This window comes from Cebidichthys violaceus, unplaced genomic scaffold (genome assembly GCF_023349555.1).
Source record: "Cebidichthys violaceus isolate CVI_PGR_0920_01 unplaced genomic scaffold, fCebVio1.0.p SCAF_24, whole genome shotgun sequence".
NCBI classification, from domain to species: domain Eukaryota; kingdom Metazoa; phylum Chordata; class Actinopteri; order Perciformes; family Stichaeidae; genus Cebidichthys; species Cebidichthys violaceus.
Window position 1 is genome coordinate 7,181,345 of NW_027176417.1, and position 22,085 is coordinate 7,203,429.

At 43.1% G+C, this 22,085-nt stretch overlaps 2 protein-coding genes across 16 annotated transcripts; both read right to left on the reverse strand.

Annotated features, from left to right (window-relative positions):
• Window positions 1-1,740: 1,740 nt before the first annotated feature.
• LOC137879074 (CD48 antigen-like) lies at window positions 1,741-6,467 on the reverse strand. Of its 2 annotated transcripts, XM_068719647.1 has the most exons (8): window positions 6,355-6,467; window positions 5,496-5,657; window positions 4,549-4,674; window positions 4,304-4,464; window positions 4,058-4,142; window positions 3,874-3,972; window positions 3,194-3,220; window positions 1,741-2,867 (listed from the first exon to the last, which is right to left on the reverse strand). In XM_068719647.1, the coding sequence occupies exons 1-8, from the start codon at window positions 6,407-6,409 to the stop codon at window positions 2,794-2,796; spliced, it is 789 nt and encodes a 262-aa protein (XP_068575748.1). In that variant the 5' UTR covers window positions 6,410-6,467; the 3' UTR covers window positions 1,741-2,793. The 2 variants fall into 2 exon arrangements, with proteins under 2 accessions (XP_068575748.1, XP_068575749.1); XM_068719648.1 differs by lacking the exon at window positions 3,874-3,972.
• A 2,885-nt stretch (window positions 6,468-9,352) lies between these two features.
• Window positions 9,353-21,740, reverse strand: LOC137879192 (abl interactor 2-like). Of its 14 annotated transcripts, XM_068719833.1 has the most exons (12): window positions 21,590-21,740; window positions 18,504-18,671; window positions 18,225-18,401; window positions 17,402-17,419; window positions 17,000-17,121; window positions 15,055-15,201; window positions 13,335-13,459; window positions 12,833-13,033; window positions 11,589-11,747; window positions 10,508-10,600; window positions 9,726-9,920; window positions 9,353-9,591 (listed from the first exon to the last, which is right to left on the reverse strand). In XM_068719833.1, the coding sequence occupies exons 1-12, from the start codon at window positions 21,704-21,706 to the stop codon at window positions 9,416-9,418; spliced, it is 1,698 nt and encodes a 565-aa protein (XP_068575934.1). In that variant the 5' UTR covers window positions 21,707-21,740; the 3' UTR covers window positions 9,353-9,415. The 14 variants fall into 14 exon arrangements, with proteins under 14 accessions (XP_068575934.1, XP_068575935.1, XP_068575939.1 ...); XM_068719834.1 differs by lacking the exon at window positions 17,402-17,419; XM_068719838.1 differs by lacking the exon at window positions 15,055-15,201 and having other exon boundaries at window positions 13,335-13,456.
• Between the last annotated feature and the right edge of the window lie 345 nt (window positions 21,741-22,085).

A 22,085-nucleotide genomic window follows, 5' to 3' on the forward strand; every position in this document is an offset into this window, starting at 1 on the left:
AAACTTTATTGGAATTGTCACTAGACAAAACCAGCCAAGGCTCCAGAGTTTGTGGGCTTTATATCAGTAAATCCACTCCTGTGAGATCCTCAAAGGTGATCTAAAACAGAAGCTTCAGCACATGAGAAGTCCCACCAGCCTTTATAACGGCTGATGTACGTTTTCCATGTGTTCAGACACGTTGGCCTTCAGTGTGGCACCTGTCTGTGGTCCGGACTGAACACTGCATTCCTTAAAGAGAGAAAGGCCTCCCATGATGACAGATGCTCCAACACCAAATCTCCACACACAAACACAAATCCACCTTTTTACAGAGAAAACTGCACATGTCTGCATGAAATCAAGCAAAAGTTTGAGTTTTATTCACAAGGCATCCCCGACAAAAACAGGCAAGACGCTGCTTTGTTTTTTTTTTCCACAGCTCAGCAGGCAGAAGGAAAGCGTAACAGGGTTTGTCAGAACATGTCCTGCCCAACTCCTGAACCATACGACTGAATAGAAAAATCCCTCTGACACATCTCTCCCTGTGGTAGTCCAGATCCCCGGCTCCCCATTTCAGTGTTAATCCTGTGAGCACACGCAAAGATAAATCCACTTTTTGGCCATCGGCTGTGTTCCCGGGGGGCATGTGTCCTCACAAATTTAAATTCCATCCGTCTTCTCTCTTTGCTCTCAGCTGTCAACGCTCAGGAAGAGTCATCTCAAAAGGTAGCACTTATGTTGTAAATGAGTGCAACGCTGTCATTTCTGAGCGGGACACAATCTGAGAGCTGTTGAGAAGAAGAATAATGTGCTCTGTGTGTCTTTAACAGGTGAAGTCAAATGTTCCACCAGGTCACAAACATCCTGATCCATCGTGTTGAAGCTGTGAGATGCAGTCCGCCCCGAATAAACCACTCTGGGTACAAAAGGTTGCTTTACGCCAGGATTTCTCTTTTTTATCCTTTAATCATCAAACTAAACTTTACAGTTTGGGTGTTAAATACTGTACATATGTCTCCAAGAGTTTCCAGTTTCCAGCCTCAGGGCGTTCCCTAGACCCGTGCCGCTAGCTCAATTAAAAACACATATATATTTTAGCACACCATCACCTCAATGAATGTACTTTCTAAACTAGGTTTGGACTCAGGGGGCTCGCTTCAAGACACAGCCTGAGGATGAGGCAACGGTGCAGGACTACTCTTAAGATTTTCAGTTTATAATGTGCTTTAATTGTGCATATTCAACACAACATCATAACAAAATCACAATAAATGAAATGACTGCAAACAGAACACAGGTTTTCATAGTGAGCAGTAATTCATCACAAGTTTAAAGACGTGAGAACAGATGTTTTAACCACTCAACACATAGTGGGAGAGCTCACTAGAGTGAGCCACAGTGAACAGATACTATCTCACTACTGTGAGTGAGGAAAGGCGTCAGAGACGAGCCATGCTGACATATGAGAGTGTATTGAGTGACGCTGTGACAATGGAGCACCTGTCCACAATGTGTGGCTTCACTTTGTCACGTTATAAACCGAGCTGGGAGGAAATCTGACCCAGAGTTCTTTCAGTGAGCAGTACAAGTGTTAGCGTGGTAGTATTTAACATATACTCATGAGCTGATGTTAACGTGTGAAGCGCTGAGTGTGCTGCTGATGGACAATATTCTCCCACAATGCAATGCACAAAGGAAGAAGAGCTGATCAACACTGAGGCAATATATAAACACATTTTTATTTGTTCCAGATATATGGCATCACTTCCTGTTAGTATGAAGCAGTTACATATGTTGAAGTTCTTGTATACTAACTGCTACAAGTACACAGTGTACTGAAGTAGTATGCAGTATTGCTTTAGGACACAGCTTCACAGTTCAACCTCTTTTAAAAGAAGTTAGCTCAAAGACTTCAGCGTCACAAACAATATCAATCATAATAATCAAATTAAAATGATCTATCAGCATTCACAAATGAAGGTACAGACTGTACACTCAAAACATCACTATCCACAGTCCACGTGTCGTCCATCTTTACAGTCCATGTAGTGAAGTCACTTTAAAGCGCAGCTGCTTTAACTGGTAGTGTTATGATGCCTTCTGGTGGACAAAGAAGGAACGACACTGAACACACGCGCCTCCAGCTGCAATGTTAAAATCTAAAACATTCAATAAATAAAATAGTTGCTCTCTTCCATTGACTGAAAGACTTCCTGCTGATATGTAACAATATAACATGTATATGATGTGTTTCTTCTCTTTGGTATGTTGCTCTCACCTCAGAACTGTTTGCTTGATAACATGATTCCTGTCATAAGATTTAAGAGGATTTCTTTTAGCAGTTTATACGAGAAATACAGAGAAGAAGAAATCTCTGAATAAGTGATACCTGATGAATATTTAGCTTGTAACAGTCTTCTGTGGCTTTCAGCCTTGAGAGCGTCACCTGATAATATAAACATTATAAATAGCTCGGTGTTGTCAGCTCAATAAAAAGTCCAGTGATTGAACGGGTTGTGAAGAATCAGAGGGAGATTTTTGGTAAGAGCTACTTATAACAGATAATGTACTTAGTAATTATCGTTTGCTTTCATATTTCACTGAGTCAGAGCTGCAGAAGGGCAGAGAGGAGCTGCAGGAAACAGGACTGTAACGTCGTGACAGACACTTTTGTGCTGAAATGAGAATATAAATAAAAGTGCAAACAGCATGAGACTAAAGCAGCAGAAAACATCAACCCTGGACCTTTTGCATTTGAGCTCATAGCGGTTACAAACAGATGAAGCTGACGGACACAGGTTCATCTGAAGTCTACTGTACTTCAGCTTCTGCTGCCTCTTCATCCACTGGTGGCTGCTGGCCGGGTGAAATCATTTCTACATTCTCTGTCAAATGAAAAGAAAAAACATTGTGTTATCCACATTGTATTTCTCCCACGATGCGAGTTCACATCAAATTGCAGATAAATATAACATCCTCGTGCTCGAGTCACAAGTGTGACGTATGATGTGAGCGGAAATAATCTCATGTTGTACATTTAGTGGAAGATCCTTTAATACAAGAACAACACTGTAGAAAAACTCTGCTTCAGGTTCAAACTGATGTTCTGCATGGTATGAAAACAGAAAATGACGTGCAATAGTTTAAAACAGACTACACTAAAGATGAGACTAAAAACAAATGGAACGTTACAGTGGGTGTGGTATCTTACCGGGAGGTGTCCCATCAGCATCTCGTCCTGTATCAAAGAAGAAGAAATGTTAACTTCACTGTGACATGTCATGTCTTGTTGAGAGACGAGTATCATGTCGATTAAAATAGTACGCTGTCAGGCAGTAAGCTACGCATGGAGCCCCACATTTAGGCACATGAGCTCCATCACAGTGTACCCATGGGTGTGCAGTCAACCGTCACTGGGTTACTTTCAGCCTCAGTGTTGCTTCACAATGTTGCCACAGTCTCTGCTGCAGCGCAGATGAAGGCCTGTCCGGTCTCGCTCTTTTAAAATATGGAATTTGTGTTTTCTCTGACTCAGGCTCTGACTGCAGTCAAGCACGCAAAACAAACAACTTATTTCCATTCATCAACTGGGCGACTAGATCGTCACGTTGAGCATGCATTTTTGTTTTAGATATATGAACTTTCTCTCTTTAGAAGACATTTGCAGCAAGATATAACATCCCCCATGTCACACTGTTGCTCTGGCATTGATGACTTTTTTGCATCCTTTTGTAACCGCCATCTTTGAATAAATATAATCCCACAACCAGAGTCAGATCTACAGAGATTAACACACCTACAGACGTTAAGTTAGAGGCAAAGATTTGGTAATATATTCAGAATGATAATACATTTTGAATGTGATAGAATATGTATTTTGTGGCTTCTTACCTTTCTTGCGTCTGATAAAGAGGACACACAAAGACACAATCACTACTGCCACTACTACGAGTAGAGTTATGAACAAGATGAACTTCCTTTCCTGCATATCTACAAGAACAAAACAAAACGTGAATAAATGAATAAAACAGCAAATGGTTTGCGAGGACCCGATGTGGAAAGTGTGAGGACTCACTGGGGAAGGGGTTGAGGACCGGGTCACTGCCTTTGTAGCTGACTGGGTTCTCCATCATGCATTTGAAGCTGCGCTCTACCTCCTCCTGCAAGGGGAGCCAAAGATAGTGTTGAGGCTCATAAAGCACACACACATATTATTTTGAATGATGAGCAACAATAACATCAGGGGAGAGACAGTTGCTAAACTCAAAAGTGATGATTAGGAACTCCTGATTCACAGATGACACATGCATCTGGTCCCTACCTTTGTTATATTGTGCACCTTGGTTGACGTCAACACGTAGTCACTCATCCGCCACCCATAGGTGACCGGTTCAGCACCTGTGGTGTTGCCTTCACAGGTGAAGCCACAGTGGGTCATCTCAGAGTCACACCACATGGAGATGGTGGGCTTAGGGACAGGAGCTGATGGAAACAAAGGGGGACATTTGAATTCAGGTGAAAACTAAACTCTTTCAGTCAAACCTCATTTCAAATCCAGCCTCTTACAGATGACCAGCAGCTGCGTGGGGTTGGTGGTTTTGTTGTTGATCTCTGCTCCGTAGCTGCCGCTGTCATTTCTCATCAGTCCTGTGATCGTCAGCGCTCCAGTCGAAATATTCAGCGCACTGCGACCTACAAATATGTGAAGTCATCGTTACGATGCACCCAGGCAGCATATTAAAATAAATCTTAATATATCACAATCCATTCATTTATCACTTCAGTACCATTTAAGCCAATATTAAATAAATATATAAATAAATAAATAAAAGTCTCCTGAAATAAATAAACGTGTATTTATATTTACTTGCATTTACTGCCTCATTTTGTGTATTTCTGGATATATTTCATTGGCATATTTAGTCATTATATTTGGCTTAATGGCATTCCATAGAAAATATTGTGTTCATTTAAATGTGTTATTAGTTGGACTATCTGCAGGTTTCACGTTTTTTTAAGGTGTAAAAAATAACTACACTTACAATACAGTTTACCTTAATTTACCTGTATTTTTCCATTTAGGGGTTGGATAATCTAAATGAAACTATTAAAATACATGAATCCCTATTATATTCAATTTACACCTAAAAATATGTCCGACCACTGATATGAACCCATCATAATACCTTTGATTCTAAGGTTTGAAAACACTTAAATCCAACTAATATATTGCAATCCATTGATTTAGCACATATCAGGGGATGACCTGAGAATAAATCCCTTAAAATGTAATTTATTTGTTTCTAAATAAGTATGACATTTGTGAGGGTGTGTGTCTGTTACATGGAAGTTCAGTAAGGAGTCAAATCTGAAAATTAAGAAACATTCAACCATAAATATAGACTGAATCCCTTAAAATCTACTTCATTTGCTCATTAAGGAAACTTAAAACCAGCGTTAACATTCGTTTTCTGCCCTGCTGTTGAATCCCACGTGGAGTTGTGTGAATATACCTTTAAAGTGGCGGCGGTAGGACGGCTCGCCTCCGAACCAGTCCACAGCGGTGTCTGCTCCGTGGTTCCACACGATGCTCTTGAAGGGAGCACCGGGATCCACCGCAGAGTCTGGAGTGAGGACCACTGTGTCACCTACCTTCTCGTAAACCGGGTAGTTCGCTAAAAAAAACAACAAGATGACGTGATAATTTCATATTTAATTCCTAAATGTTTTTTTGATCATGTCCATTAACATCAGCATATTGTACTTATAGTATAAAAAGCACGTATATTTAGTAAAAGTACTCTTTAAGCAGGCATGCCATTGTTATATTACATGTATATTATTCTGTTGGATTATATATTAATAATGCAGTATCTTGTTCATTTGAGTCACTACTTCCTGTAGTTTAATTGATAAGAAATGCTTTTTTACAAGCTCACCATACGTTTTGTGAGGGAAATCTGAGGTATTTATGAGTTTATTTAATTTCTCTGCAACTTTATAATCCACTAGAATTTCATTCCACAGATAAAGTTAGTTGTGATGTTACAGATTTTACGTAGAATGGATCAGTACTAATGATATACTGAAATATTTATAGTAGAGTACTTCTACTTCAGTCTATGAATACTTTTTATATGGTGGAGAAGAAAGTACAGTATTGGCCCCTGAAATGTAGTAATGTAGTAAATTACAAGTTCCACAAACTTGTAAAGTATTCAATGAAATCTCCTTTAATCATTCAGTCTCTTTAAGCTGATCTATACAACGGTTCACAGGCTGATCTTTGCCTTTCTGACAGAATAGAAACACTGATGAATGTCCGATTGTCAAAGGTAATTAAATAAACGCACGTGCTCTTTCCAAACTTACCGGCGTTGAGCGTGAACGTCCCAAACAGAAGCAAGACCACAGTCAGCTGCTCCATCTCCTCAGTGAATTAAAAACACAAATAACCGATACTATAAAATAAAAAAATACTTCAAGCTGAGAGTGGAGAGCAGAGGAAAGGAGACATAAAGCAGGAAGTGCGCTCTTAACTCCTATTGGATAAGAAGAAGAAGAAGAAGAAGAAGAAGAAGAAGAAGAAGAAGAAAAAGAAAAAGAATGCGTTTCCTCCTAAAAGAGTCGCGATATGTTCTTTGAATAGAAAGTTAAGAACGGGTCCCAGTCAGACTACAACTGATCAGCACTGATGTCTCTCTCCTCTGAACGTCAGAAGACTTTTAGGAGAGAAGGAACTCCTTTTCCTTTCTTAAAAGGAAACTCCAGCATTACTTAATAGCCGAAAAACCAGAGTTAGTCATGCATTAGTGTGACTGTACTATGCTGTACTTATGTGTATTTTGCATACAGCATATTTTAGATTGGTGGTAGTGTGATGTCCCAAAACATACACAAGTTCATCGATATATATTGCCAACTCAGCAGAGAGCAGTAGACAAGTAAAGCTGAAACAAGGCTGTGAGATGACTGAGAATAAAAACACTATTTCTGCTTCATGAATGATGCGTTTCTGACTTTTCTTTAATCGTTTTAAAATAGTGAAATACTCAATAGTTTGATCTCTACAATCCATTTAATGAAACGCTCTTCTGGCGCATGCAACCGGTGATTTTGACTATTACAAAAAAATCAGTATTTTCCTGTTAATTTGTTGCAACTACATCAACGTCTCTTCGTCTCAGAAGGAGCATCGTCTGCATATAAAATGATAATATCAATGTGAGCATTTCCAGGTGCAAAGATCCTATTCTTATGGGCTAACATTCCCCAGAGAGATCAATTAAACATACAAAACAAGAACCAAGCACCAATAAATCTTAATAATTTTATTGTCTTTGTTCTCATGATTTTACAAATATGATACTTCTGCAATTCAACTTTAACTGTGCAACACAATGGCATTATGGACCGTTAAACTGGACATCCCGAGGGACGCCTGTGACTCCGGGGAGCTGTGAACCCTGCAGACCAGCGGCCTCGCTGGTCACCTCGGGCCTGCTGGGTGTCTCTGTCCGCAGGATTCACTAGCAGCTTAAAAAACACACCATTTTTTTTACCACTGACGTAATGACGGCTAGTGTCCGGGGGGAGCTCGTCCCTCCTCGTCCCTCCACTCACCCCCCCCACACACACAGGCCACTCCTGGGACGTGAGCTTGACTTCAGTCTCTTTGGGTGAGGCTGGTGGTGCCGGGTCAGAGCTGCAGGGCTGCTTGTCTTTTTAAGAATGGGTGATCTCGACACCAGTACAGATAAGAACAATGGCATGCAAGACTCACATACAGACCCACTTGGTATTATTTCTTTTCTTTTTTTTTTTTTAATAGAAAATAAAGATTCTGACAGAAGTACAAGCACTGAGCCCTCGCAAACACCCAACAGCCAAGCGCATTGGAGACGCAACGGAGGACGAACGACGTCGACACCGACGGCGTTAGCGTGTCGGGGGGGCCTGCGACCGACGGTTAAAACCATTTCAACACAACAGCTGGCATCTTTTCATATTCAATAAGTCCTGTTTTGAGGACATAATACATCTCACATTTATATTAGTTCTTCTTCTACACCTTTTTACTACAAATGTATGTGCTTTTGATTTAAAACAACTCGGGAAAACTGAAGACTGTAGAGGTGGAGTTCACCCGACTCTGGCCGATTTATTGCAAATGAAGTGATAACCTCTGAACAGCAACACACACTTCAATATGGCACAAGCATCTTAGAAATGACCTAAATGCATCGTGGTCGTCGTGGGTGAATATCAAAAACCAAACCACACCATATCTAAAAATATTAAGACATTAATCATCAGTAGAGCAGAAAAGAACTTTTTTTTTTTTTTCCTCCTTGTCGAAACATGCAGTCTGCCGCTCTGCAAGCAAAACCACACTCTGGACCTCTTGGTAAACGCCAAAAACAAAAATAAAAGTCTTCGTTTCGAATGCATATGAACACTGCAAATGCTTCGCCTCAGTCGAGCTCATAAACTTCTTCTATTCATGAAGTAAGACTTCAACACCCAGGTCATTGTGCAACTGAGGACCTCGTTCCTCTCGCGTGTGAGGGCTGGATTCAAAGTGGAGCACGGAGACTCAAACCTCAGACTACATCTCAGATTATTAAGTTAACTTAAATCCGGGCTTAAAGCACTCGTCTTCTCTAGCGTAGTGTCACCTTCAGACGTGTGATGTGCTTATCTTAGTGAATGTCAGCTTTGGCACGCTCTCTGCTGAGGTACCTAAACAAATACTTTGTCAAGTACGGAAACTACAGTTTATCTCCCACCGAGGATATTGTTGCATTATACTTTATATATATATATATATATATATAGATATATATATATAGAGGAGTAGTTGTCTCTGGAGTGTTAAGGAGAACATGGACACATGAAGGCATTCTCCTGCAGCCCTTTCTCCGAAGGCTGCGACATTGAAATCCCTCTCAGCAGTCCACCTGCTCACCATTTATCCCACTACCAAATCCAAATAAATATTCTGTCAAATAAGGGCAAATTGGTAAAACAAAGAAAAATGAAGCAAAAATCAATGTAGTGGCCTCATAATGTAACACAAAACTCTCTAAATACAATAAATCCATCACCGTCCAGTCCTCCTCAGTCGAAGAAAGAAACAAAGAAAGAAATGTCAGAGGGGAGAATATATCTAGAGTAGTGGTTGTTTTACAATGGCGCCTGTCGAGAGAGTGACCGGGCATCAGTTTGTCATGTTGCAGCTTCTTTAAAAAACTGCTTCTTCTTCTTCTTCTTTCCCCGTCTCTCTGTTCTTCGCCCAGAGGTGATCATGCTCTGTCTGATCAAAGTCTTTGACCGTTAACCCTTGGCTCCCCTCCCTCCCTCCCCTTCCCTTCCCTTCCCCATCAAACGCTCCTCCCGCTCCTCTTCCTCGTCCGCTCAGAGGGGGGATTGTTCAGTCGGCGTAGTGCATGATAGACTCGACGTAGTTGCCGGGGAAGAGGCCCGTGGTCCCGTTCATCACGCCCTCGTACCAGCCGTCGTCGTTCTTCTTGATCACGTAGATGATGGAGCCCTCCTGGAACGACAGCTCGTCCTCCTTGTCCCGAGCGTAGTCGTAGATGGCCACCACTGAAGCAGAAAGAAATCAGGATTTAGGCGCAAATGTGAGACAAACGCAGGTTTCTCCACATCCTAAACCTGGATTATACGTCTTGGATGTATAAAATGATGCAGCTCAGATATCCGTGTCGGTGAAGGCAGACCTTTCTCCAGGTAGGTGCGTGGAGCCCAGGGCGGGTCCTCCTCGGCGTAGGGGTCGCTGTACTCCACCACCGCCGACTCCTCCTCATCCTCCTCCTCTTCGTCGTCCTCGTAGTCCTCCGGCGGCGGAGGAGGAGGCGTGGGCTCCTCAAACACCGGCTCGTCGGCGGGCGGAGGCGGAGGAGGCACGTCTGAGACTAGAAATAGTTTTCAGGCAGGCGGGAAGAAAAAACAACCGGAACAAAATCAGAGGCAAAGAGGGGAGCGTGAGGACAACATCGTCATGCACCGAGAGAGAGGAACAAAGAGTCCATGCTGGGTGCATGGAGACAACATTCACACACACTCACCACTGACCTGACCAAACAAACTACTGAGACACGACAGGAACTACATGTGCACAAACATGATTCAACGTGCATTAAAAAGAAATGAGGGAGCCGAGGATCATGCTCATGAGCAAACATGCTGCATTCTGATTTGCTCTATTTGTTCACACGTATTAAAGTGTGAACAAGTGATCCACCACCAACATTTGCTGCCAAAGGGACCAGCAGTTTTAGAAGATCTACCTTGGATTGTTGCGAGATATAAAAATCTATTTGGCACATTAAAAATGGGATTAATGTATTTATAACTCATAAAGCTGCGATGTGGCGGCAGCAGATCTCTGACACAGCTGCTGTTGGAGGTTCATCACTCGTTCCACTGAAAGGACCGAATCTCTGAGTGACTGTCGGGGAGGGTTGGCGGTAGTCATGCAGTCATGCTAAAGGCCACTTACTAGTCTCCTGAACCCGGGCCACAAAGCCCATCAGAGGCAGCTGAGGGGTGATCTGCATTGAGGGGGGAGGGGGCGCGAGCGGGCCTGCTATCACTAAACCACATCATTACACAGAGATGGAGGAAGACGAGGAGGAGGAAGAGGAGGAGGAGGACAGACATGAGAACATTAGAACAGGAATAAAAATGACATCACGGTATGTAAACGAAAGGTAGCGTCTTCAAAATATCTTTCATTTCAAATAAAAATAATTATTTACTCAAAACAATGAATTGATAATCAAAATAACTACTCACTTAAGTCTTAATTAATCTGGACTAGAACGTACTTTTCTCTCTTTTAATATCATTTGAAATTAAAGATATTTTTAAGATGCTACTTTGCATTCTGGGAAATTGCATTTAGCTGTCAACGGTAAAGAAAAACTGATAAAATACCACTTAAATAATAAAAATACATATAAAATGTTCTTTTTACTATATGTTTATTTACCATGTCTTCAAACTGTAAAACTTATGTTCAAAATGATCTAAACTGTTGCCGCTAAATGACAAAAATGAATTGGTTCTGTTTTGTAAATGTGAATATTTGCTGTAATATCTTTAAATATCTTTGTTTTAAATCTCTAGTCGGACAAAACAAGACATTTAAAAATGTTAATTTATGAACCGATGTTAAACCAGTGAACAGAGATTAGCTGCAGCCCTAAATTACAGTTTTAATATACGTTATGTTACAGAAACAAACTCATAGACGTGACAGACGGAGAGACGAGAGATCTCAGAGAGCCGCTGACGTCTAGTGAAGCTGATGAGAAATGACAGAAATCTTTTCATAAAAGATGCAGAAACACGAGGAGGGAGTCAGGCAGCGGTGATCTGCTGCCTCTGAAGTCTACCGGCTGGGAGAGAAGCTGGACTCTCTTTGAAGGAGAGAAGAGCAACTCACTCACAGCATCTGCTGTACCAACTGTAGCCAATGCGACGAGAAAACGTTGAAGGTATTACGTTTAAAACTATATTTAAGATGCCACCAAAAGATCTATTGGCATAAATGTGAATATAACAATCGTAAGTCGTACCTTGGTTCTGGGCGAAGTGCGGCCCGCCGTTGAGCTGGCTCTGGGCCATGTTGGGCTGACCGGTGACGGAGGCGGGTCGGCGGTACGGCAGCGAGCCTCCGACCTGCGAGTTCTGGGGCGGCTGCGCCGGGCGGTTCATGCTGTAGAACTGAGCAGCGCCTGCAGAGGGCGGCAGAGAGTCGATTAGGGTTTTACTTCTCACCCCTCTGGTGTCCTGAGCTGAGAGGTCAAGCTGCTCTCTGCTTTAATAGGAAACTGAATATTTTAGAGTTTAGCTCAGTGGCAATTATTTGCAGAAACGATCACAAAATGGCAAAAAAATATACTTTATATTTTCTAAATTCACTGCTAATTACCATATACAGCCACACAACAACAAAGAGCAGAATAAACATAAATGAAGAATTCACAGTAAAGCATTTCAACACACAGCTCATGCATTACACGCACGCACGCACGCACACACACACACACACACACACACACACACACACACACACACACACACACACACACACACACACACACACACACACACACACACACACACACACACACACACACACACACACACGCGCGCGCTGCGCAGCGGATGAGATGCTGTGAGGGATGAAGAGCAGCAGTGGAATAAAAATGAGGTAGATGCAGATCCGTCAGAACATCCAGACTTCTGATAAATATTCTGAAGTGAAACGCTCTCTGTGGACCTTTAAAGCTCTTTTTGAGCACTTCATTGTTTGGGGGGGGGGGGGGTCGGGTAGGTGACAAAGTAAGACTCTAAAAAAAGTAAGACTTGCTAAATGGAAAGCCTTCCTTTGAAATGCAGATAACAGACTTTATCTCGTTTACCTTCCTTTCTGTACTCAAGATTGTATTGTCAATCCCCTCTGATGTTTGTTAGGCTTTGTGCTTGAAAGCAGGCAGTGAGCCCTCTTCTCAGTCTGCATCAGAGCTCCTTTAATAGCTTCTACACCAGCCGAAACAAACCGAACAGATGAGGTGTGAAAGAACCTTTAAACTGAGATTAGAAGGAAATGACCTGATTTAGGGCATGACTAAGATTTCTTAATTTATAATTATGGATAAACATACTTTTAACTTAGGTATCCTAGTCACTTGAAAGGTTCTTCCTGTTATTTCAGACCTTCTCCCATCCCTACCCAGGGTGAGGACACATCTGGGGATGCATGTCAGGTGAGGCGGGATGGAGGGTGTGCAAGCTTCTCCCACCGGGTTACACTCACCTTGTGCAGGGTTGCCGAAAGCAACGGGGACCGTGCCAGTGGGGGCCGCAGAGGCAGGGAGCTGGGGAGGGGGCGGGGGTACAGGCGGGTTCTCTACAGGGGGGTTTGGGGCCTGCGGGGGGCCGTCTAGGGCCGTGGTAGGGGGTCCGGGAGTGGTGGCAGTGTTGGGGGGAGGTTTAGCTGGGTTGGATGGGACGGGGGCTGAACCGAGGGGATTGAAGAGGTAAAAAGGAGGGAGAGAAAAGACAGGTGAGGGAGGTCAAGACAAGATCAGAGTGAGAAGGGAGTAAAGGAGTCCAGTAGATCCAGGGTTCCTACATTTAACATCACACTAGAGCATGCAGGAATCCTGAATACTGAACAATATTAGTCAAGATAGTTAGTCTCACACACACACACACACACACACACACACACACACACACACACACACACACACACACACACACACACACACACACACAGTCATCTGCTCGGAGAAGAAACAGGAAGCAGGCGTTACCTGGGAAGGCGTTGGGCGGGGCCGGGGTGGGCACAGCAATGGGCACGCCCACGCTGCCGCTGCCGCTGTTCTCTCGGCTGCTGCTGCGGCTGCTGCTCGGGTGGCTGCCTCCGCTGCTGCCACTGCTGGTGGTGAGTAGGGCAGCAAACGCGTCAGACCACAAACACACCGTGCACCTCTGTAGCCAAGATTGCGCTCGCCTAAATTCTTTGTCAAAGCTTTTATTGTGGAAAAACTCAAATCTTCACATGTGGCCCTTTTTCGACCAAATAGTTCCAGGAACTATGGAGCCACAGGAACTAAACTCAGGAACTAAAGAGCATTCCTGTCTGGGTTCCCATCGCATCGGCTAGAAAGAGTCATTGTGTTGTTCGACTCTGATAAATGAATGGATGTAATGAATGAAAGGAGATGGCCGCTCCAAAGTAGACAAGGTTTTTCATGGTTATTTATTCCTGCGTTAGTAACACAGAGAAACACAGCGAAGTTTTGTTATCTTAACCGTTGCTCCGTCTTCTTCTTACTCACTGATGTTCTCAGCTCATTTGCAAACTATAACTCTGTTAAAATACTCAAAAAGCCACTTAAATGTGTTTTTAACAACAGTAAACTTCACAAGAAATGTCCATTCTTTAACCTAATATTAATACTAGTTGCACCCACTTTCGGAAAATCTTAAGGTATTGATAGTTTTGCACTTGTTTTACAAATATAAAACACCAGAAACCCTTTTGGAAAGAGTTAAATAGCATCATGCACATCGGTCGGACCATACAGACGTAAAGCTCCTGAGTTCCTGGAATAGTTCCTGGTTAAAACACAGATAATGTACTTTAAATGCAGCTCAGCAAAGCTCTCTTCTTGGTGTAAAACTCCTCGTTCAGCTTTCTAATCCTGGATCCTGGAACAACACAGTTCAAGTGTTTCTTTCCCAATATCTCACTTATTATTAACGTGGCACCCTCAAGAGCATTGACGTGTCAGTGTGAGCCGCTGTGCCTTTGAAATGACTGTCGCAGTGATAAAAAAAAATAATAACAAAAAAGCAGCTGGAAGCCTCACCAAGGACACACGACACGGGCGACGCAGTGGCGACACAAGACAAAGACAAAGACCGGGACACATGAGGCGGACGCGTTGTACGACAGAAGAGAGATGAAGAAGAGGAGGAGCGGTGGATGGAGCGGTGCAGATAAAGCCTGGTGCCGAGAGGAGAGTCAGGGAAGGTGTTTCTGGACCAGAAATATTCAAAACATTTGGCCAACAGATGGGGCGCAATGACGAAACTTTAATGTGGTTTATTTTAGACATCTATGAATATCTCCCGGGTTTTGGATGAAAGAGTCGTCTTGGGAGTTGAGCTGACGGGACTGTGGGGCGACGCTGCCTCTGTAATGACTTTACCAAAGGAAGCCGCGTCTAGACGGGCTAATACAGCTTTAAACCTCTACCTCCCCATCGGAGCAGCGAGGAGAGCACACAGGTGGGGGGTTTCAAAATAAACCGGCAGGAACTGTCGATTAAAAAAGGTGAATGTTGGTCAAAAAAAAAAAACAGGAGTAAAAGTGATTTCCACGAGGAGTCATTTCAGATAAGAAGAAGGGAAAAGGCATGTTTCACAGGAGCTGGCTCGCATTTTAGGTGTAGGAGAGGAGAACAAGAAAGGGGGAGGAGCTTTAAGGAGTGTAGAGAGGCATGCTGGGAAGGGGGAAGGGGGTACCTGTACGTGCGGTTCCTCTGATTAACGGAGGCAGTGCGTGCAGGGCTCTGCTGGGGGTGCGCCATGTTGCGCGTCGGGCTCGAGACGTAGTCATTAGGGACAACGGGTGGACGCACCGGCTCAAGCGTCCTATAGGGGGAGTGGCGCCTGCGAGAGGGTCAGGAGGACAGGAGGGGCACCCATAGAGAAGTGTAGGGGGAGGGGGGCAAGGGGAGGGGGGGGAGAGCAAGAAACAAACAAGTGCAAACTTAAAAAAATGGGGTATGACAGGTGGTGAACATTGGGGAGGGGCTGAGGTGGATCCACAGGCGGCGTGAGGACGACAAACTGTCGGCTACAAAACTCTTCCAGAAGATGTAAGAGCTCAAAATCCTCCTTGATGTGTTTACATACGTCGACCGGTAGATTAAATCAGCTGTTCCCAGAAGGTTGTGTAAACTTAGATGTGTGTAGATAAGATTGCAGGAGTTTAGTAAAGGTTGAGTCACTTTATCACCAAATTACCATGAAATGAAACCCGAGCATGAGTCTGAACTCACAACCCGCTAATGGAAAACGTAGAAAGTGTTTCATAAGCCGACAGCAGCGCCTCAGTTCTAAGTAAATCATGAAAAACAAACACATATCAAAAGTAAGATGTCTGCTCGCAGCCACCGGCTTCATGGAGGGTTGATCACACACACCTTTGAAGGCCAATATGAAGGTGTGGACACACTCACAAACTCAGGAGACACACACACACACAGAAACACAAACAGCACTTTGCCGCTCAAGAAGGTCCCAAGAGTGACAAGAAGATAACATTCATGTCCCTGTGGAATAAGAGAGACCTTCAACAGCCACATGAAACACATCTCCATCTCCAGGGTCACGAGACACACAATACCAACCTTTTGCACCTTCATTCTACCCTCACTGTTAGCACACTGTTGTGAAAATGCTATTCGTGCGTCTGTCGGACTCTAATAAGAAAGTGAAGCGTTACATCGTGATAGCTGAGGGTAAACTCCCGCCATGAAGAGACGGTGACCTTTCTGGCCCCGCCCCTCGTGTCCCCTGACATCACACAAATGCCAATAAAAGGTCGCAGACACAGATTCAGAACTAATCGCAAGCCTTCTCTGTATTTCATCAGACAGCTCCATGTTTCCTGCACCCTTTACTTCAGTGTCTTCAGCCTGAAGCGGTGGCCGTGTGGTTCTCTCTGAATGGACTTTGCATATCGCTCTGGTTTCCTCCCACAGTCCTGCAGACATGCAAGTCAGGTGGGCCGCAGACTCACAACTGACCACAGATGGAAATGCAACCATGCACTGGTTGTTCAGCTGTCCTTGTGTGCAATAAAACATTTAAATCACAAACGGTTTAATTAAAGAATGTTGTTTTCCCGTATGAGCGCCTGTGTTTAAAGACTTAACATTCAGCTTCCTTTCTCATGAAAAAAACTAAAATATGTCCATATATCTACAAGCATATACAGTTTTTTGTATAGAAAAATCAGCTCTTTCCATTAACCTTTTCTTTTCATGTTCAATCTGCTTTAAGAGGCAATCATTTGATGCGTTGAGAGGAAAGATTTGTACATGTTGTCAAGCCTTTAAAAAGTAACGCCTGAGGTCAATAAGTCTGAATGTGTTGTTTGTGAGGTGTGTGCAAGAAACTATAAGAGTCAGACTGCAGCAGTTTGGAGAGAACAAACTAGGAGAAGCTTTTTAAAACCCGCTCCGCAGCACGGATAAAGGAAATAAATAAAGAATACCGCCGCGCTGAGAACTGGCGCCGAAGTGGATTTTAAAGCGCCCGAAGGACAGTAATTAAACAAGGAGGTAAAAGAGGTGATGATGAAACTGGGAGCAACCAGGCCCATCTGGAGGGTTCGTGGCTTCCAGCTACAGTCCTCTGACGGACAAACAAGTCCATCTGGACACGCGGCACCGCTACATACCCAAGGGTCCCTTTCCCTGACATGGGCGGGCTGGGGGGCTTCTGTGTGGGGGGGTTTGTGCGAGGGAGTGCACCTCCTCCTCCTCCTCCTCCTCCTCCGGCCTTCATGTTCTGAGCGCTGGCCTACAGGAGGAGAACATGGTGGTGGAAATGTGTCAGTTAACCCAAAGGACTTCAGAGACAGGAACCATGAAAACCTTCACAACATCAGCCGGTCTTTGAAGGAACCGTTCGACACTTTGAGAATTATGTTTAGTCAATCAATCAATCTCTCAACAACAAAAACAAATAAGTATAAATCGGCAAAATGACAAACTAATCCTTTAATAGAAAATAAACTCTCTCACAGCAGCTTAAAACAAAACAAACTCTTTTGTTGAGGCTCTTACTTTGAAAGTCTTACCTTAAACCTTTGCAACCACTGCGGTTGATTATAAAGATAGAATTAGGCAAGCAGAAGGAGAAGAAGAAGAAATCAGAGGATTAGTGAGTGAAGGAAGAGAGAAAGCGATTATTCATGCATGAGGCTGGTTAGATTCAGGCAACAATAGCTCTGTTCAAATCGGAGGAATTCCTTCTTTGAGACCTTTGGAAGGTTCAAACTACGGATTTGAGATTCTGGAAAACAAGCTTCTCTTTGTTCACACAATCAGTGGGAAGCTGAATTCCCAAAAAATCTAGAAAAGATCATTGCACAGGAAGCTGTTAGCAGGTTTACGAGGGAGTATATCTAGTTGAATTTATGTCCTGCGTGACATTAATATCCAGCATGCTGAAAAGTTATCGATTCTTTTCTCACATTACTCGTCACTGAAAGTCAATAGTGATTGTTTGACCGCTAAAAGTCCGTTACATCCGATTCTCTGCAGTGAATAACCCGCATGAATCCCTCTTTAAGCTCTCATCGCTCTGCAGCGAACAGATAAAATAGTTTGAAACGTAAAATCCAACAGTTTTCTGCTTGTCAACCAATAATATGAAGTATTTTTGAAAGCCTGAGAAAGTAAAACGTCTCAGTGCTTCACACAGAAAAGTTAGAAAAACAAACCTTTCCACCAGCTCTAGAACAACTTCAAATTAACTTCATAAACTGCGTTTCCTGTTTATGTCTTTCACTTTAAATACCATCACTAAAAGCTGAATCAGGACTTTTCCATTCCCAGCTGCAGCAGCGGTTCATCCACACAGATAAGTCAAATTAAGATGGAAAAGAGCAAAAGCACCACCTTGACTCCGTGGCCCATGTCGTCCAGCATGCTGTAGTCGATGGGCTTGCGGATGTAGCGCACGGGCCTCTCTGGATTGGCCGGGGCGATGATCTTGTGTGTGCGGGACGTGTTCTTGTTGGTGGTGAGGATGCCGATCTCCCGCCGGGCGACTTTCTCTTTGTGGATGTCCACCGTCTGAGAACGAGAGGACGGGGCACAATCTTATTTTTGCCACTAACACGAATGGCCTGTTTAGATAAAGTCTTTGTCTGTAGTTTGTGTGCATCAGTTGCCAACCTGTGAGATGTGGTTGATGGAGGACTCCATGCGACGGAGCTGCGAGGCCTGGATGTCGAGCATCTGGAGGACATTGTTGGCCAGCGTGTTGATCAGGTAGGCTACGCTGGCCAGAGACTGGGTAGTGTAGTTCTTTGTCTCCTCCAGCGCTCTCTCCTTGTCTGGAGACTGAATAAAAGAAAAGAGACATTTGCATTTTATAGTGCACAGAAAGACATCAGAGTTGGGTAAAAACGCTCAAGCTTTCTGAAAATATAGCGATTAAACCCGCAACATTCGACCACAAGCTCTTTCTGACACCATACTCCTGCACACGTGTCATTATTTAACACATTTAAATCATCCGTGGAGCAGATAGTTATGCATCTAAACAATTAAAACGGAACCTGAATGCATTTTGTGGCAGCAGTAATGAGGGAAACTGCTGCATCAAACGGTTTCAGTGCCAAGAAGTAACATTTTAAGTGACAACAAACTTTAATGGCGCTGCAGCCAGTGTGGCAGCAGACTTCTGAGGCAGCACGGGCATCAAAAGGCAGATGGATGCGCTTGTGTTTCTGCTGGGAAACGGTTCTTTACCGACACTGAATGCATCGCAGCTTGCGAGGAGGAGGTACAGAATACAAGTACTTAATCATTTTAAGTATAGTGCATCTATTTATGATCAATGCTTTGCAAAAATCCAATTAAATAGCTTGTTCACACTTCTAAAATGTGAGGATTTGCAGCATTTATGTGTATTTGACGTGATAGTTAACTGACTATCTTCGGGCTGGTCTTTAAGCTCGTCTTAAGTTATAGTTAACTTGATAATCTTCTGGTTTTGGAGCGGTGGAAACGAGCCATACAACTGCATCGCAGCAGCAGATTGATTTACAACAACACACTCTAGGCCACAGCAATGCTTGGTTTGTGATTGGATATTGAGTTATTGATTGATTTTGTTCTAAATTCAAAATCACAGCTATACTACGAGAGCCATCTGTCAAGATAGCCCAGAAAGAATCTAGTGCTTCTTATATTTATATTTCTTTGTATTTTATGATATTAACATGTCAAATGAAAATCAGGAAATAGGAAGAATATCTTCCCCGTCTTCCGCCCCTTTTTTGGGGCTGAAGTGACATTAAATAATTATGAACCTGAATAAAGATAAAACATAATGAGAGGCAGCACAATAAAGCGAAGGGCCGTCCTCACCAGTTGAAACAGCAGTGGTGACATGTCTATTCTCTTTTATGTGAAACGCAGTGAGCGTGTGATGCAGGATAATTCACAATCCAATACGACAAATCATCTCACACACACACACACACACACACACACACACACACACACACACACACACACACACACACACACACACACACACACACCCTTTAAAGGAGTGAGCAGTGTGTCTGGATCATGAAGACAAACAGGTTATGTGGCAAAAAGTCAGGCGTCAAGCTGCAGCTGCTGCTTCCTGCGGCGCAGAAAAGCGACATTCTTGATGTACTGGGCACACTTTCTAACAGACAGATGATACAATCTTTGGAAGGAGAGGATGGATGCATGGACCAGCAAGCTACCAGCCACAGAGAAATTGTACATACGAGTGAGTTTAGTGGGTAAAGATAAAGTAAAAGTCACCCTCTAACAGCCTGGTAGGTGACGTACTTCGTATTTCTGGTACCTGAATTATGGGTCACTGAAGAATGAACAGTATTTAATACTGATCGGTCACATGTGGCTGATACCAGACCCTCTTAATAAGGTCAGTATTGATCTAGTAGATCATATCGATGCATCCCTATTATAAAAATGATCATATCATATATTAAGGTAAAAAAAATACTACATATAAGATGTTTAAAATGAGGAGAAATCAAACAATTTGTGAGAAATATGTCCTGTATTGCTATTAAAAGGGTTGAAGTGTTTTCTACTGTATTGTTTTTTATTGTTATGGTTTGTCAAATTAATTGTGTAATCATTTACATACCGAAATACATTTGCAGCTGGTCAAAAATGTATAGTATAATTGTCATATTCTTAGTTGATCTAATGTAGATTCACCAGCTAAAATTTGTATCCAAAATACATTAAATCTTGGGAATAAATCCATCCACATTCGTTTTACTCAGAGTGGTTGAAAATGCTCGGTAAAGGCTCTGAATCGGACACCTTTTCTCACAAACACTGCAAAAACACAGCTCACATCTGAATGAAACCAGCCAACCTCACTCCTCAGGTGGTTATTGAAAGTAACTGGGGGCACAAAATAATAACTCCAGGAATGCACTAAGCATCAGACTAATACTTCACTGTGAAAATAAAAAGGTGGGATTTGAGTTTGCACACCTGTAACATGTGGATCACACCTGGAAAAGTCAAAGATCTGCAGATCGTTTTCTTCTGTCAAGATTATGAAAACCAGCGTCAACAATCCAACATGACTAATGCTAGCTGCCAACATCCAACCTGTCAGACCTGATCAGCCCTGTTCAACATGTCACATTTCAGTATCACACCTTGTCACAACCTCTCCCTGCCAACACTGCTCCCAAATTTCATCCCCTGTGATAACGGGCCTGAAAAGTAAAGGATGAGACGAAGCTCCTGCTGCAAAATCGCTCCCACCTGCAGACTACTACAAAGCAAACGCATCTGAATGGGATCGATTACGCTCAAACACACGCAAATGCATCACATCTTGCTCAGAAAATGCAACATCACACTGTCTTTTCCCACCTGAAGAGCAATGTATGAATGAAGCTGAGGAATCATAGCAATGCAGGCTTCGAATGGGGGCATTTTTAATGTGTTAAAAAGCCATAAATCACGTGTTTTACGGCGCTGTAGCGTTAAAAGCAAGTCTCAGTGTTTCATATGAAGCCTCTTTACATTAAGGTGGCAGCAAAAAGGCGAAATATTTATTTAAATGTCTTGACAGTGGGTTGTTTTTGCTTTAGCCGATGCTAGGCTAGCTTAGCTAACACGGCTGCATCACATCGGCAGCGTTAGCATCAGCTAGCCTAGCAACGGTTCAACCGTGACTACCGTGAGAAAAAAACACAACTAACACCGTCTTTTCTTCCGCCTACCTGGACATAGTTGCTTTCGCAGTATTCCGCGACTCTTTCCAAATTAGTAAAACTGTCTAGTAGTGCGCTTCGTCCAGCTGGAATCTCCTCTTCCAGAAGCATTTGTAGCTCCGCCATTTTCACATCTTTAGCGGAGCGGTGTGTGTGTGTGTGTGTGTGTGTGGAGGGGGGGGGGGGGGCCTCTCTTGCGCCACTGCGGCCGGAAGCGGTACTGCAGGAGTCCCTCTAGCAACTAGTGGAGAAATTAATAATGTTTAAAACAGAAATGCTTAATAGTGGACTCTTGCTTTGGTGAATATGTGGTTTGCAAAAAAGATTTAATGCATTCACATTTATTATCAATTTTCATTATACTTGGGGAATTAAATACTTATCTCCCCGGGGTGATCCCTTCTTTTAAATTATTTTATCACTCCCTCTCCACAGACTCGGTTACAGAGCAGCAGGCGTGGCTCATGTGAGGAAACAGTCCTGCCCAAGGGCACTTCAAAAGCAC

Bases quoted from the DNA above. Each gene is read 5' to 3' on its own strand.
- LOC137879074 (XM_068719647.1), bottom strand. From the start codon at position 6,409: ATGGAGCAGCTGACTGTGGTCTTGCTTCTGTTTGGGACGTTCACGCTC. The intron at 4,143-4,303 runs GTAGGGACCAGA...CTCCCCTTGCAG, and splicing joins AGGTGCACAATATAACAAAG to GAGGAGGTAGAGCGCAGCTT. The intron at 3,221-3,873 runs GTAAGAAGCCAC...TCTTTGATACAG, and splicing joins CTTTATCAGACGCAAGAAAG to GACGAGATGCTGATGGGACA.
- LOC137879192 (XM_068719833.1), bottom strand. From the start codon at position 21,706: ATGGCGGAGCTACAAATGCTTCTGGAAGAGGAGATTCCAGCTGGACGA. The intron at 11,748-12,832 runs GTGAGTGTAACC...CGCCCTCTGCAG, and splicing joins TTTCGGCAACCCTGCACAAG to GCGCTGCTCAGTTCTACAGC. The intron at 9,921-10,507 runs GTAAGTGGCCTT...AACTATTTCTAG, and splicing joins GGCCCGGGTTCAGGAGACTA to TCTCAGACGTGCCTCCTCCG.